At 47.1% G+C, this 15,767-nt stretch overlaps 3 protein-coding genes across 3 annotated transcripts; 1 reads left to right on the top strand and 2 right to left on the bottom strand.

Annotated features, from left to right (window-relative positions):
- Positions 1–4: 4 nt before the first annotated feature.
- SRA1 (steroid receptor RNA activator 1) lies at positions 5–7,311 on the bottom strand. Its single transcript, XM_081282520.1, has 5 exons — positions 6,637–7,311; positions 6,398–6,523; positions 1,657–1,862; positions 743–851; positions 5–593 (listed from the first exon to the last, which is right to left on the bottom strand). Exons 1-5 carry the CDS (start codon positions 6,695–6,697, stop codon positions 382–384), a joined length of 714 nt encoding a protein of 237 aa, XP_081138646.1. The 5' UTR covers positions 6,698–7,311; the 3' UTR covers positions 5–381.
- A 143-nt stretch (positions 7,312–7,454) lies between these two features.
- Positions 7,455–13,335, bottom strand: APBB3 (amyloid beta precursor protein binding family B member 3). The gene is made up of 12 exons (XM_081282458.1): positions 13,060–13,335; positions 12,645–12,808; positions 12,488–12,564; positions 11,866–11,926; positions 11,525–11,671; positions 11,276–11,403; positions 10,753–10,867; positions 10,523–10,607; positions 10,175–10,258; positions 9,793–9,908; positions 9,477–9,668; positions 7,455–7,997 (listed from the first exon to the last, which is right to left on the bottom strand). Exons 1-12 carry the CDS (start codon positions 13,106–13,108, stop codon positions 7,761–7,763), a joined length of 1,455 nt encoding a protein of 484 aa, XP_081138584.1. The 5' UTR covers positions 13,109–13,335; the 3' UTR covers positions 7,455–7,760.
- Positions 13,336–13,508: 173 nt separating this feature from the next.
- On the top strand, positions 13,509–15,701 carry LOC308643006 (SLC35A4 upstream microprotein). The gene is made up of 3 exons (XM_081282556.1): positions 13,509–13,672; positions 14,661–14,759; positions 15,330–15,701. Exons 1-3 carry the CDS (start codon positions 13,658–13,660, stop codon positions 15,525–15,527), a joined length of 312 nt encoding a protein of 103 aa, XP_081138682.1. The 5' UTR covers positions 13,509–13,657; the 3' UTR covers positions 15,528–15,701.
- The last annotated feature ends 66 nt before the right edge of the window (positions 15,702–15,767 follow it).

Below are 15,767 nucleotides of genomic sequence, written 5' to 3'. Positions count from 1 at the left end.
GGGCTACAAGGAATGAGTTTCTTGATCTAATTTTGGTAAAAGTGGCAAGCAGCAATCTGATCATGCCCAGCTAGGCATGATGTGTGGAGGAAGGATAACAGAGTTTATAGGGTATGCAAGGAGTGGGCTGTCAAGGACAGTATTGGGGACCAGTTTGACATATGAAGGGCTCATCTCTTTCCACCCAGTGCCCACCACTGAGATGTTTTTATTGAAATGCATATGTTATGGGTTAACAAGTGAGCTCCCTGTACCCCAGATTGGATCTTGGGTCAGTTCCAATGGGACAGTCTCCCTGGTGGTAAAATGGAGTCAAGTGAGAGAAGGCCTCCACACCAAGGCATAAGAAACAGGCTAGGTGAGTCTGGGGAATCCCCAGAATTATAGTGCCTCTTGAAAGCCTGGTATAGTTTGGTTCTCCTCAGCAGCTGCTGCAGATTTCTCTTCATTGGCCTCCTCCTCTGAAGACAGACTCCTCTTTTCCGCAATTAATCTTTTAACTCCCACCATCCACTGACTGACCTCAGTCACGTGATCAACCATGAGGGAGCGGTGAATGTCATCTGCTACATCCCACCGGTGGCTTGAAAGCTCTGAGGAGAAACAGGGCTTGAGCAAGCAGAATGTGCTAAAAAAGAGCTTTCATGCCTCCCATCCCAGAGTTCAAAATCTTAGCACCTGTTCCAGCTTAACCAACCATGGCAGGGCAAGAGATTTAGTCTATACCAGAAGCCACCCATACCTTGCACCAGTAGTGCCATCCTCTTCTTAACAGGCACTGACAACTTCCCTCCAGCCCACTGTTCCTGAAGCAGTGTCAGGCGTCGACTGATGTCATCACATACCTGCTTCTGAAAGACAAATGCCCTCCAACTCAAGTGGTGCCAGCCCAGTGGGGAAAGGGGAAGGCAGTATCATAGGAATGCATCTGCTAATCTCTGGCCCAGGACCTTACATTTTGTCTTTTAGAGATCTGGTTCTTTACCCAAAGGTTAGAGGCCCTCACTGAGAACCTGTTGAAGCCTATGGATCTTCTTCCAAGAAAACATGCATGTGTGGCTAGAATTTAAAAATTTGGGGGGCTTCTCAGACCCTCAGAAGCTCAAAAGGTTAATTTACAAAAAAAAGAGACTTAAGAGCCAAATAGATGAAATATTACTATGTTACTTCCTCTTTCCTTGATTCCTTGCCTCCAGAGAGCTTAGGAAACACCATAGATAGAGATTTCCTCTCCCCCACTGAGTACAAAACCAGCAGGGTATGCTCTGAATGGCCTGGAGATACTGAAAATTAAACTACTATTTTCCACTAATGGGAATTTAATTCAACTCATTCCTACAACTCCACTGATGACTAGTTCTGCTCTGAATGGCCTGGAGATACTGAAAATTAAACTACTATTTTCCACTAATGGGAATTTAATTCAACTCATTCCTACAACTCTACTGATGACTAGTTCTGCAGAAGTCTTTTTGCACCCTCCTGAAATCCTGTTTATTTTCTTGGGAAGTCCTTAGCAGATTCTGAAGGGGTCCATAATTCTGACAGGATTAAGAATCATTGCCTATAGGGTCAGAAGGTCTACCTTTGGGAGCCATACTTGCATCTGGCTATGGAAAGGAGTTCTCTCCCACTCCCTGGAGGGCCAGGGCTTACCTTCATGTGGCCACGGCAATCCTCCAATGCCTGTTCCAAAGGTCTCAGCACATCCTCCATCAGAGCCTCAGACTCGATGACTCGGAAACCTGTGGGCTCCACTCTGGAGACAGGACAGCTCCCCACAGAGGGGGGGCCAAGGGCCTTACTTGAAAGAGGGGGAGGCCCCATTGGAGGAGGCCCAGGAGAAGTCTCTGAGGTGAAGACTGAAAAAGTAAAGCAGGATTCAAGTAGCATGGCTCAAATAGGTAAGAAACTCAACACTAAAGTCACCCCTTCTAAGCAGGGATACTCTGGGACAACTCATCCACTTAAAAATGTGCATGAAGTACCTACTAGGTGCAGACAATGTGCTAGGTGCCAAAGATAGAGTAAACCAGACAAATTAGGTTCCTGCCTTTAGAAAGCTTAAATTCTAGAGAGGTTGGAGACACAACTGCCAAATTATGTTACATGCTGTAAAGAAACAAAATGTACTATGTGATAAAGGGTATAGAAAGACCTAAGTTGTTTATACAAGTACAGCTGCTAGATTAGTGTGTAACAAAAAATACTCACAAAGCTAACAGTTTTTATTAAGTTGAGAACTAATGGATACAATAGATGCAGCTATGAAGAGTTAAATGAGTACTAGGTGAATTGTTGGGGGGCAGGGATACCAGGGATTGGACTGAAGAGTGCTTTAATGTAGCTGGGCCACATTCCTAACCTTTTTCTGTTTTTGAATTTTGAGACAGAGTCTCACTAAGTTGCTGAGGCTGGCTTTGAACTTGCAATCCTCCTGCCTCAGCCTCCTGTGTTACTGGGATTCCAAGTGTGCAACTGCCCAGCTTCCTAAGACTTATTAAAACTGAAGAAAGCAGTGTAAGCCATGACTGGAGAAGCAGTCCAGTTCCTGTAGGGCCTTGGAGTTTGATCTCGAGCCCTACAGTCCTGGGAAGCCACTGCAGTTTTATAGAAGCAAGGAGTAACATGGCCCAACTTCTTCTTCTTCTTCTTCTTTTTCTTCTTCTTCTTATTATTATTAGTGTGGAGGGCAGGGTACTGGGGATTGAACTCAGGGGCACTTGACACTAAGCCACATCCCCAGCCCTATTTTTTATATCTTATTTAGAGACAGGATCTACACTGAGGAGTTTAGCACCTCGCTTTTTTTTTTTTTCTTTTTTTTCTGAGGCTGGCCTTAATCTCTCAATACTCCTATCTCAGCCTCTGGAGCCAAGCATGCACCACTCTGCAGTGCCTGACATTTCTTTCTTTTTTTTTTTTTAATTTTTAATATTTATTTTTCAGTTTTCAGCGGACACAACATCTTTCTTTTTTTTTTTTTATTGGGTGTTCACAACATTACAATTTTTTTTTTTTTAATTGGTTGTTCACAGCATTACAATACATCTTTCTTTGTATGTGGTGCTGAGGATCAAACCCGGGCCGCACGCATGCCAGGCAAGCGCGCTACCGCCTGAGCCACATCCCCAGCCCCCGACATTTATTTCTTATAATCTTTTTGTTGTTGTTTATTTTTATGTAGTGCTGAGGATCAAACCCAGTGCCTCACACATGTGAGGCAAGTGCTCTGCCACTGAGCCACAACCCCAGCTCCCCCAACTTATTTTTTAAGATGTATGTTTCAAAAAAAAAAAAAAAAAAAAAAAGATGTATGTTTCATGACAAATTGATGAGAACAGATCAAGAATAGAGCCCGGCACGGCAGTTGATTAATGAGATGGTCCAGGAAAAAGAGAATGCCTAGCCATAACTATGGTAAAAGAATAGATGAGGGGGGAAAAGCAGTCCGAGATTTATTTAGGAGGAGGCAGCAACAGGATTTGGTTACAATAGTTGAGTGAAGAATCAAGATGACTTGTTTCTGACCAGTAACTGGAGGAAGAAAGTCAAGAACTTAAGTTTCAGGCATTAGCATCTACAAGGATGATTAATGCATCTAATAATTTGGCCTCAGTTACTTTATTCCTGCACCTCCAGTGATTTTTTTTTTTTTTTTTTTTTTTTTTTTGGTAGTTGTAGATGAACAGCATGCCTTTATTTGTTTACTTTTATGTGGTGCTGAGGATCAAACCCAGTGCCTCACACCTGCCAGGCAAGCGCTCTACCACTGAGCTACAGCCCCAGCACTCCAGTGATCATTTTGTTCCTCCCTTTTATTCCCCAATGCTTAGTCCACAACACTATATCATCTCCAAAATTTGACTGCCCCTCCTACCCTTACAGCTCAACTACTCAGATTCCCTGGTGCATTACAGCTACTCCCTTTGAAACACTTTTACCTCCTCCCTCTCTTCCTTTTGTCCCACTTTATTGGTTAAACCATAGTGCCTACACTTGGGAAGAAAACAGAACCAAACTGATAAATGATAACTTAATACTTTTAATGGCCACCGATGTTAAAACATACCAAACACTGCCTGGACACGTCTTCTAAACTTTTCTACTGTCTCACTCTTTCTTTGCCTACTGTCTCTCCACCTCTGATCCTGCCTCATGTTTCATTCTGAAAATACAGGTCATCAAACATGAACTCTCTCATCTTCCCACCACCACTTTTACCAGCTTATCTGCATCTGTGCCCACTTTCCTTCCTTCTGTAATAAATGAAAGCTTCCTGCTTCTATCAAAATCCATCTCCAGCTATTATTCCTTTTCTTCTGCATCATCAGTTCTGGTTCTCAGTCAGCATACAAACATATTGTAGTATATACTATCAAAAGCAATCCTTCCGGGGCTGGGGATGTGGCTCAAGCGGTAGCGTGCTCGCCTGGCATGTGTGCAACCCGGGTTCGATCCTCAGCACCACATACCAACAAAGATGATGTGTCCGCCGAGAACTAAAAAATAAAGATTAAAAAAAAAAAAAAAAAAGCAATCCTTCCTTCACATTATTCCATTTTCCAACATTGCCCCATTTTCTCATCTCTGCTTCACAAAACTCTCTGAGTAAAATGTCTGTAATTACTCTGTATTTTTCATATTCTCTTCTCAGCCCATTCCAGCTAAATTTGTTTTCACCATTCTATAGAGACTGTTCTTGTTAAGGTCAACAGTAATTGCAGTGTTTGTCAGATGTAGAGGTCTCTATCTCTCTCGACCTCTGTAGCATTCTGCACTGTTGATTCTTGATTTTACTCTCCCCTTTTCTTCTTTGGCCACTGCTTAATCTTTGCTGCTCCCTCCTATACATAACCTTGAAATGCTAGAAAGTTCTAGAGCACCTTTTTAGGTCTCTATCCACAACCTCTCTTTATGTCATCTTATTCAAGCCATGCCATTAAATACCATCGACTGTTGGTGACTTTCTCTAATCTGATCTATCCCTCTTTCTCTCCAAAGATAGCAGCAACCCAAACTTAAATATGGCCCAAACTGAAAACTTGCTTTTTCCCTCCCCACAAAACCTCTATCCTCCAATCTCCCCATGTCAAATAAACAAAAAACCATATTGATTTCTATTTATTCTTTCTTTTTCCACAACAATGTACACCTAATTCCTACCATCCCCACTACTTCCTTCCTTGTCAAATCATTAAATCTTGCCAGTATTACTGTAATAGCTTCTTGATTTGTTGTTCATTTCTTCCCTAAAATCTTTTTGCACACAGTAGACACAGTGATCTTTTAAAGATGTAAATCAATTAGTGGTTCCCATGCTGGAGAGCAAACATCTGAACACAACTGACTGAACAATACTGGCATCTACCGGGTAGAGGATCAAGGGTGCTGCTGAAGAAACTACAACGCAAAAGAGAGTATCCAGCAAAGAATAACTTGGCCTAAAATCAGTAGTGCCGTGGTTAAGAAACCCTGCCTTCCTTATATCACTCCTTTGCAGTGAAAAGGGTGTAAAGGATGAAGGGATGCTAAAAGAAATTAACCTGAGCCCATTGTGCAGGTGACTGCCCACTTCTGTCCTAGGAAACTTTAAGAGGGAAAGACAGCCCTTCTCTACTTTAAACTTTTCAGTAGCTTCCAACTTTGTAGATTAAAATGCAAACTCCTTTTCCTGGCAAAATTCACTATTTTGTAGCCATTCTACTTCTTCAGTATCCAATCTTTTTCTTATCCCAGGACCTTTGCACTAGCTTTGAAATGTTCTTGCACCTGATCATCGACTGGCTTCTAGTTACCAGATTTCAACCCCTCAGATGCCTAATTTAGTCACCCAGTAACATATCACTCTGTTATTTCTCTGCAGAGCCCTTTGATTTAATGTCATCTTATTCAAGCCATGACATTAAATACCATTAAATATTAAATCAATATTTAATCTATTGCCAACGCCAGGTAGTTAACTTCTTGTTCACTGCTATTTAGTTTGTTGCCCTTAAGTAGTGTCTCTTAGTATGTACTCAGTAAATAATAATAAATAGATGAGTAACACATCAAGTCTCAGAGGCCTACTATACCCAAGTGAAGAGGTAAAAGGGCTAAATCGATGTATCACTATGGGATTCTAAGAAGAGGACTAGATAGGAAACAACTTGAGAATACTCTTGATAAGATCACTTAGGATCAAGGTATTAAAGAGTCTTCTTAAATAAACAACATTTATTGGTCTAAGCGGCAGAGAGGGAGCTCAAAAACACCCGCTCTGGGCCCCTTACTGGGGTCCCAGTCTCCTTGTGGAGGGAAGTCTCCTCAGAAGAGAGAAACAGACCTTTGGGTCACGCTTATCCCTGGCACCGCCCATTCTTCGCCGGACTCCGTGTATAGGGCCCCCACGCACCTCTGGGGGATCCATCCTGCGGGGCGGCGACCCTCTTAGTGAGCGGCGTGCGCTTGGGTCCGCCAGTCTGGGTCTGCAGCCCGTATGAGAACTGCGGCGGGTCGTTCCAGCCGCGCTCCTTGTTGCCTGTGGAGGCGAGGGAATGTGTAAAGCGAGAGCCGGACTCCACCAGAAGGTTTCACTGGGGCTTGGGAAGATAGAGATAGAGGTCCGCACCCGGCGCCCCCAGCTGCGCTCACCCGGCTTCACATACAGCTCCGCCATCTCCACTTCCGTACTGCCAGCGAGGCAGCGCGTCATTTCCGGGGCCGCCGATCACGCGGGCTAGTTGGAATGTGTGCCAGGCGGCGCTGGCTGCTTGGAGGACTTGTTTGGACGGTTCTTTTCAACCGCCGAGAACCGCAGGGACCCTGCGCCAATTCCCTAAGGGACTCGAAATCACCAGCTAAAGATCCTTCGGGACCCTGGTCACAAGGCACCAAACGATGCTGTTTTTCCTAGGACCTGGCGCTCTAGGGAGCCCTAGTCTCAGGGTCTAATCTCTCCCAATTGTTCTCAGGAGCAAGTTCAAACCACCAAAAATTCAGGCCCCACGTGTACCCCGTCAGTGATCTAGCCAGGTCAACTCCTGGAGCCTCACCTCTGTCCAGTGCCCTACACATTCACCACATTTATTTTCTCTAGACTCACTTAGTACTCATCTTTCTTCAACACTCGGCTTAAATGTCAGCTCTCCCAAAGTCTTCTGTAACACATTAGGCTAGGTTAAGTGTCTCACCGTGCTACCACAATACTCTTCTGAAGAAGATTTCCTAGTTGTACTACATAGCATCTTCTATTTTGTTTGACTTGTTTATCTCCCCTAGGAGTCTCAGAAGGTGGGATCTGACTAGTACATCCCCAGCACCTAGCTTAGTATCTAGCACAAAGAAGACCTTAGAAAATGTTTGTTGAATGAAGTCAGGTGTCAATTACATCCATGCCCTCATAGTCACGCTCACCCCTCACAGGTTGTTAGCCCCCAACCCTGTCCCAGGTCCAATATACTCACACCTAGTGAGGTCACTGAGGGATTTTTATTTGCACTTATTTTTCTATAAAGTGTTGCTGAGGTAGAGCCAACTGCCCAGGGCTGGACAGGGTCAAGGAACACAAGGATCCAAGGTAAGGGGAACCAGGGGCCTAAGTTGTAGTGCAGGGCCTCTCAGTCATCCATATAAACAATAAGTTGGGCAATAAATAGAGGGTAAGCAAGGATCCCGAACAGGCAGGAAAGGTGAGAGGTTGCAGACCCCTGGGACATGAAGGGGTACAGAGTTGGGCATGAATCCAGAGCCTCCTTCCCCAGCCCTCTAAGATCAATTTAGGGCATATGGAGTAGAGAGGGTTTCAGACGGAAAGCATCAAGAAAAGAGAAGACACCCCGCTTTCGAGGGGCTGCCCCTGCACCCCCAACCCCTCCTTTGAGTAGGGGCAGAGGCAGGGGACCTCCTGGGGAGTCCATGGAGCTGGTCCGCTTGAGCCGCAGGCGGGCACGGGCCTGGGCACCCCAGGCCTTGCCTCGAGCTGCAGAGGCCACAAGACACTTCTGGTACTGAACCTAGGGAGAAGGGTGATGTGAGGATACAGCTACTCTCTGCCCCTGGACTCCTTGAAAGCTTCTGCAGGACAGAAAACTGGGCAAGGCTTCTATCTGATACAAGGCTGGTAGTTAGCATATCTGCAATCCTTACAATACTGTCAAGTAGTTCAACAGCAAAAAGATAAAACTTGATATTTACTGAGAAATTAAGGAAGGCTGGACACTGGTAAGTGTTTGATATAATAATATAACTTAATTCAGCTTTTTATGAGGTGTTGCTATCCCCATTTTCCAAATGAGGAAGTTAAGATTCAGAGAGAGTAGAAGACTTACTCAAGGTCATATAGCCAGAAAATGGTGGAACTGTCATTCAAACCTAGTTTTGACTATAGAGCCTGTACTCTTAACCACACCTACCACTAGGCTACCTCTGATTTATCTATCACTGTTGTGGATCAGTCCTCACCAAAGCATATTCTCTAATCAAGGGGAGGGTCTACAACCCCAATCCATTCCCAGTACAACTGCTCAAATTATCTCAGTTGAACTATTAACGAGGGTCCCAATTAGCATTCCTACCTCCTCTCTGTGTCCTCTAAAGTTTTTACCCATATTATAGCTTAAGTGGTCATCCTAAACCACAAACGAAACTTAACTGTCTTGCTCAAAATCCTTCATTGGTTCCTCATACCCCTGGATAAAATAAACTCATCAGCTCGACCCATGACCTGGTTTCTGCCTTCATCTCTCACTACACCTTCCCTTGCATTGCCACATACTCTAATCCACTAACACCTACCTATCTCTATCTATCTCTCTCTCTCTCTCTCTCTCTCTCTCTCTCCCCCCTTTACAATTGAAGTTTCCTGCACTCAGCATAACTGTCCCACTCTGCTTCACGTAACTTCCTCTTAGGTCATCTCAATTTTCTCTCCTGAAGGAAATCTCCTCTATCAATCCCATGGTATACAACCTCTTCCTGATGTGTTTCTGTTCTATCCTAAGTATTCTGTGAAGGTAAAATATGCCTTCTATATTGCTGAATTACCAGGGTCAAGTGTGGTGCATATAATTTATAGGTACTCATCATCTGTTGAATAAATAAGTGAAGTTTAAGCATACCACATTTGAATGTCCACATATGCCAAGAAATAACCTAAATGAGACAAACAGAAAAGACAATGCCAAACCTATGTAGCAGAGTCCCTACAGAACTCCAGCTACATGCTGAAATTTCACATTTGAACCCTGTGCCAGACTCTTCATAATTTAAGAAATGCAGGTATAGTAATAACTATGTAAAATCTTCTAGCCTATAAATATTGGCAACTAATCAAAACTTACTAAAAATAGAACAAGGGCCAAAATACTTATGAACCAATCAGCCCTAGGGTCACTGGTTTGTGATTTGTGGAAAGGCTGCCAATCGTGAGCCCAGTCCATGGTATACAGCAGCTACAGGACAATTCCACCCATGAATGCCAACCCCCAACTCACCATACAGGCAGCCTGCACAGCTTCAGAGAGTCCCCCAGCATGAGGCTGGCACCAGAAGGCTGCACACTGGAAGCTCTGACGGCCAAGGTCAGCGATGAGGCCAAAGGTGTGTGGATCATGGCCAACGCCAATAAAGGTCACAAGGCGCACAGGGCACTGCCACAGTGGCTCCTCCTCTGCACTGGCCTCTGCCTGTCCATACCAGGCCAGTCATTAGAGGATCAAGCACTGGCCAGGCCCACTATCTCTTCCAGCAGACCCCCTCAGCATCCTTGCTAACCCTCCACAGGCTCCCCACTTCACCCTCTTCTGGTACCTGAATGGAATGTGCAGTCATGAGAGAATCAGATACACTGAGCACAGCAGGAACCCAGGCATTCTTGTCCCCCCGGGCAGTGAGGGTACCAATGGCCTCGTTCAGCACATCCATTCCTGGGGGGACATGACAACTGTAATGTCTCCCAGTTACAAAGAAAGAAAGGGTCTGCAGAGAGTATCTAGGCCCCTCTCACTGACTTGGGATTCAGAAAGATGAGAAGAATATAGCTGGGGCTGGAATTAGAACTTTGAGTTGGGAAAGCTGGTACATCCCAGGCTATGTAAGGCCATGGGAGGTCTCCAAGAAATAGTAGATCCCACCCCACCCACCTTCCCCTTGTCTTATGCATCCCAACCCATCCAGCCTCTTCAGTCCTCACCCATGGCTTTGGTGACTGGCAGGGTCCCCATGTACAGTGCCTCATATTTCTGAGCAGCCTGACTCACAGCATCCAGCAGTTCCGCTAAAATGTAAACATTAAGTTGGCATGGGAACTCTCCATTATACCTAGCCTACCCTTCTGAGTGGGCCAGGACCCAGGACAGAGATGTTGCTAATAAAAGAAAGCCCATGGATGTTCCTCCATTTTAGGGCTTGGGATCCCTGGGGCCAGACATCTCATAAATCTCACATTTCTGGAGCCGTGCTAAATGACCAGGAACCTCCCCCAACTCCCATCTTTCATCAAACATCCTGATGCTGCAATATAGCAGCCCTTTTCCTGTACCTTGCCGTGGCAGGTCTTCAGGGGAGATGGGATCTGGGGAGCAGCAAACAGAATCACCACTGACCCCTACTCGCTCTGACAAGATCTAAAATAAATGCAATCAGCATGAGACTCAGAGAGAAGGAGGAACTTGGGTGAAGGGGTCAATAACACCCTGACCCAACTATCTTGAAAACTCCAGCCCCAGCTCCACAACCACATGTCCTGCCCACCCCACCCTTAGCCCTTACCTGAGCACAGAGCCCATGTAGGGCACTTGCAATAGCTTTGGCAGGGACATCACAGCGAAACACATGGCACTTGAGCATACAGCTGTCTTTGTCACCCGCCACAAAAGCGAAGTCCCTGGCAAAAGCAGAGATGGGGCTGGGATAGAGCTGGTTAGAGGCAGGGGCCTATAGTGCCTACAAGAAGCTTTTAAAATCAGTCTAGGAATACAGCAAAGATGGAATGGGGAGGTTAGGGCTGGGAGTCAGGGTACCTGGTTGTCACGTACCTGTCACTGTTCCAGAAGCATGTGGGAGCACAGGAGAAAATCAGCCCAGCCTTTCAGGCTGTCCCCTATCTGTCCCTGCTGAGCTGGGCCCACCCTCCCCAACCAGGGCTGAACCAGGCAGGGGAGGCAGTGCTGGGTCCATGTCAGAGGATCTGTGTCCAGGGGTTCAAGTACCAGGGATCAGCATCAGTGGGGATCACAGCCTGCAGGGGGGAGGGAGAAGCAGCTCTCGCTTGGGGAGATGCAGATGTCCTCACCGGCCCTTGGAGCTGCCCACGCCCCATACACGAATGTGCACCAGAGGCTGGCAGTGGATCAGACTATGGTCCAGTGGATTCACTAGGCTCATGGCATCCTTCTTCAGGATCATAAGCATGTTCTGGCCCTGCCAAGGACAGTCATCCCAAAGATCAGATAAAAGTGGTTGCCATAGGAAACAGGTAACTCAGGGACAACTACTTCTGCTGGTCCATAGACTGAACCCATTGGGCAGCCAGATAACTCACCTCACCCCAGGCACCATCTGGGGGCTGGCTACGGTTGCGGGTCTGAGCCAGCTGCTGGATACAGTTATTGACTGCAATACTACTCTTTCCTGGTGCCAGGTCTTCTTCCGGCACCTCCACCCAGCCCAGAGAGCGGACTGCAAAGCACTGACAAGTTAGGGGAAGGGACAGGAGTGAGTAGGGGTGGAATGGAGTGGCAGGTACCACAGGCTCCACATGTATAAACCCTCTGGTAGTCTCTTCCTTTGCCCTTTATCACCTCTACTCAATCCAAGTCCACCCCAATCTTTCACTAAGGATTTCCCAATGCCTTTGGTTGACCCTCGGGCTCAAGTCACTACCTTAGCCCCTGGCTCCAGGCTCTGGATATAGGATTCCTCACCATACCAGGTCAGAGAGTTACTGGAAAAGAGAGCACAACTGGTAAGAGAACCATACTTCCTACAGTAGGGGAAATGGTAAGGCCCAAGCTATTTGATCAGCACAGGATTTTGGACAAGATCCAAAATACAGCATCACAAATATAAACCCCAAGTGTGGTAAAAACCCAGGATATATTAACATAAAATGTGGCTTAGAATTTGAGAGAAAATTCAGAACCCAAGGTCCAGACAGGACATCGAATAAAAGTTAAAACATGAGGCAGTGTATAAACTGTGAATCAGAGCCCCTAACCAAGACAAGACATCCTTGAAATCAAAGCCCAAAGACATGGCCAAGATCTAAAACATGATAGGTCAGGACACAGAATATGGAAAAGAATATGTAACTAATGACAAAAACTTAGATCAAGGGACAAAACTCAAAATACTGATTGTCAAGAACATGGGGCTGTGCTGTGCCCAACAACACAGAACAGGGCCCTAAAAGGTAGTCCAGAACCTGATCTGGAAAACAGACTGGGTTCAGCTGCATTTCTAAATGCTCCCAAGCCTTTCATTTTGCCTGGGCCATCCCTGTTACCTTCGGTCCAGTGAGTTCTCCAGACTGGAGAAGGATCTCCCCTTGGGGGGCCGCAGTCCCCAAATCCTCTCTGTCCTCTGTAGAATGGGGGCAGTCAATCAGTATAACAAGCAGGCCTAGGGCCACACACAGCCTTAGGCCCCTTTCTCACACCTACCGTGCCTGGATCCTCTGCATCTCCTATTTCCCAGGTTGGACGCTGCCACTGGGTGCTACCGCTTGGTACATGCCAATAGTAAGTACCTGCAGCATCATGGATCTTCCTCCAGCCTGGGGGCAGGCCTGGTTCCCCCTCCAGATTCTGGTCCCCCCACAAGTCATCTACAGAAACGAGATTGGAGAGGGTGCACATATTATGCATGAGTTCAGAATAACCATTGTCATAACCCTCCCTACATCCCACAAGGAACAGCCCGTTAGGCAGAAGCTCAAGGCTCCCCAATCTTAAGGATTGTAAGATCAGGGTTCATTTGTCCGCCGGTCCCCACACCACCCCCGATTTTGACCCCTTCTCCATTCCCTAGTCTCCCCCATCAGCTTCTGATTTTCCCACTAGGCCCCTCCGTGCACACCGTCGCAGTTGACCAGAATGATGGCCAGCATATAATCCTTGCCCAGCATAGCCCCTCCGGGTCCCTGCTGGCCCTAGCTGCCCTGCGCTCTCAGCTCAGCCCGACCTCAGCAGAGTTGCGCTGAAAAGCCCCGGCACAGGGAGCCGGAGACCGCCAGGCCAGCTGGCGCCGCAAACACGCCGGGCGGGGTCTGAGCAGCACCGCCCCTAGGCGGTGGTGTCTAGATGCCGAGTGGATGTGTGTTTTCGTGCGTCGGACCAGAGGAGGCGCACGGATGCCCCTGACTCGCTGACACCACCACGCAACTATGAGCTCATCGAGAGGGTGGAAGACCGGTCAGGTGAACGTGCACCGCGCGCACTCGCGCATGAGTGAGATCATCGCGCGGGTCGTAGACGCGCTCACAGACAGCCTGGGATGCGGCGGTAGGGGTCACGTGGTAGCATCTGTGAAAACTAGACTGTCAAAATTCGGCGGCGAAGAAAACACCCAATCCTTTACAAAAATGCCCGGAAGTGCCTCCGCCCTCAGTAAAGATGGCGGTAGGCCCACATAAGGGAGGCGGGGCTGCGCCTGCGCAACAAGTTCGGCGGGGAAGATGGCGGATGACAAGGTGAGTGAACGTGGGGGTGATCCTTAATTTTTTCAGATTGTCTTTAGACTCCATGGCTCTGTAGTTTTGGGGAAGGGTGACACTGGAATGTCCCAGAGATGGGGTGCCTCTTGTTTTCCCTGGAACTCTATCGACTACCTCAACAGGGAGGGGTGGCATGGGGGTAGTTTTAGGGAAGGCGGGCGGAGTCGGGGATCCCCCAGCAGTCCCCTCCCGAATACCATCATGATGCCCAGTTACTAGCACACACTCAAATACACTTACCCCGGAATGCTCCTCACTCTGCCTCATTCCCTAGCCCCCCAAATTTCCCTTCCAGAGATAGCGTTTCCAATCCACACGAACGGCACCCTCAAACACTTTCTTGTGCACACACTGAATTTCATACTTACATGTGATCAGAATTATTCGTCGTTTATGCATACTCTTTCCGACATTCATTATCTCTCATATCCAGTTACTCCATTTAGGTTGAGATGCTCTCAGAAACTGGGATACAGTCCAGGCAGAAATCGGGTTTACCCTCAAATTGTCCAGGGAACGGCTTCAAGCTATTATTCTCCTTTGGTCTGGAAGCCCAGCATCAGTCACATTCACCAAGTGCCTGCCAGTCCCACTACCAGGCATTTTACAACAGACAAGAAAGACTGATCACCACTTTCGGGGAGCTCTTGGTTCAGTCAGTAGTTCTTTGCTCATAGACCTAATTGAAGGTTCCTTCTGTCTTTCCTGCACACTGATTGCTATATTAGATTCCTGTAGTGATTATTACAAGTTACTGATACTGATTTCATCTGCCACCCCCTCCCTGGCCCCATGTAACTCTGCTTTTCAATGCCTTTCTGCCTTTACCACTGCCATCTCAGGAAGGTTTTATAGAAAGATATCTCTGGCTCACCCCATTCCTCCCAACTCCCAGTTTCTGATAGAATTGAACAGGGAATGGGGCTGAGTCAGTCTGCTGGAGCCAGCCTCTCCCTTTTCCTAGGATTCTCTGCCCAAGCTTAAGGACCTGGCATTTCTCAAGAACCAGCTGGAACGCCTGCAACAGCGAGTGGAAGACGAAGTCAGCAGTGGTGTGGGCCAGGTAGGAGTTGTCCTCCTGCCTCTCACCTTAATCTTCATTGTCCAATTTTCTCTTGAGAATATTGAGTCAGTGGCAGAGATTTGTTCAGCAAATGGTTATTGAGGGCCAGTTCTCAGTTCCCTAGGAAAATTTCCCTGAGAAAATAGCTCTTGACCTGAGATCTTAAGTAGTGGTTAACTAGGTAAAGTGGAGAGGAATGAAAACTCCAAACATATGCAGAGTAGTATTATGTACAAGAGGCGGGAAAGGAGGTTGGTTCGGCTGCAGTAGTGGGAAAATATGCTAGAAAATGAGACTGGAGAAATAGCAGGGCTCAGACTGCTCAGGGGCATCTCTGACATTTTAGCAGGAAGATTCTGTGGTTGGAGTTTTCTGACTTCAGGATTCTGATATTGTGTGATCAGGACTCCTGAGTTCTTTTTTTTTTTTTTTCTTTTTTGAGCTCCAGAACCTTGAGAAAAATCTTTGGAGAAAATGCTACAGCTGTAGAGAGTGACCCTCACTTGAGTAGTTCCTGGGCAGAGAAGAGGGAAAACCTGCCTGAGTTTCCTTCTTCATTTTTCTCTGCAGGATGGCTCACTTTTGTCCTCCCCGTTCCTCAAAGGATTCCTGGCTGGCTATGTGGTGGCCAAACTGAGGGCATCGGCCGTACTGGGCTTTGCAGTTGGCACCTGCACTGGCATCTATGCAGCTCAGGCATATGCTGTACCCAACGTGGAGAAGACACTGAGGGACTACTTTCGGTCACTGCGCAAGGGGCCTGACTAGCTCTAGATCCTATGGGGGAAGCAGGATGAACAGCTGGGGCCTACAGGTGGAGGCTTTTCGAACACAGACACACTATCTGGCTTCCCCAGCTGTCATCTACTTACTGTCTCCACCTGTCCTGCCACCTTCATCTTAGCTTCTCTTCCTGCAGAGGGTGCACAGTGGCTTGTCGGACTGTAACCTGGACTCCTTCCCTCCCCAGCTCCATGAGACTGGCCCCAAGACCATGCTTCATCAGCC

Source organism: Spermophilus citellus, assembly GCF_964194105.1.
Source record: "Spermophilus citellus genome assembly, chromosome: 1".
Classification (NCBI taxonomy): Eukaryota; Metazoa; Chordata; class Mammalia; order Rodentia; family Sciuridae; genus Spermophilus; species Spermophilus citellus.
This window is presented reverse-complemented; position numbering and strand designations above follow the sequence as displayed.

Bases quoted from the DNA above. Each gene is read 5' to 3' on its own strand.
- LOC308643006 (XM_081282556.1), top strand. The intron at 14,760-15,329 runs GTAGGAGTTGTC...TTTTCTCTGCAG, and splicing joins TCAGCAGTGGTGTGGGCCAG to GATGGCTCACTTTTGTCCTC.
- APBB3 (XM_081282458.1), bottom strand. From the start codon at position 13,108: ATGCTGGGCAAGGATTATATGCTGGCCATCATTCTGGTCAACTGCGAC. The intron at 11,672-11,865 runs GTAGTGACTTGA...CTAACTTGTCAG, and splicing joins GCCTGGAGCCAGGGGCTAAG to TGCTTTGCAGTCCGCTCTCT. The intron at 11,404-11,524 runs GTGAGTTATCTG...TGTCCTTGGCAG, and splicing joins CAGATGGTGCCTGGGGTGAG to GGCCAGAACATGCTTATGAT.
- SRA1 (XM_081282520.1), bottom strand. From the start codon at position 6,697: ATGACGCGCTGCCTCGCTGGCAGTACGGAAGTGGAGATGGCGGAGCTG. The intron at 852-1,656 runs GTAAGCCCTGGC...TTTGTCTTTCAG, and splicing joins ATTGCCGTGGCCACATGAAG to AAGCAGGTATGTGATGACAT. The intron at 594-742 runs GTATGGGTGGCT...GTTTCTCCTCAG, and splicing joins GATGGCACTACTGGTGCAAG to AGCTTTCAAGCCACCGGTGG.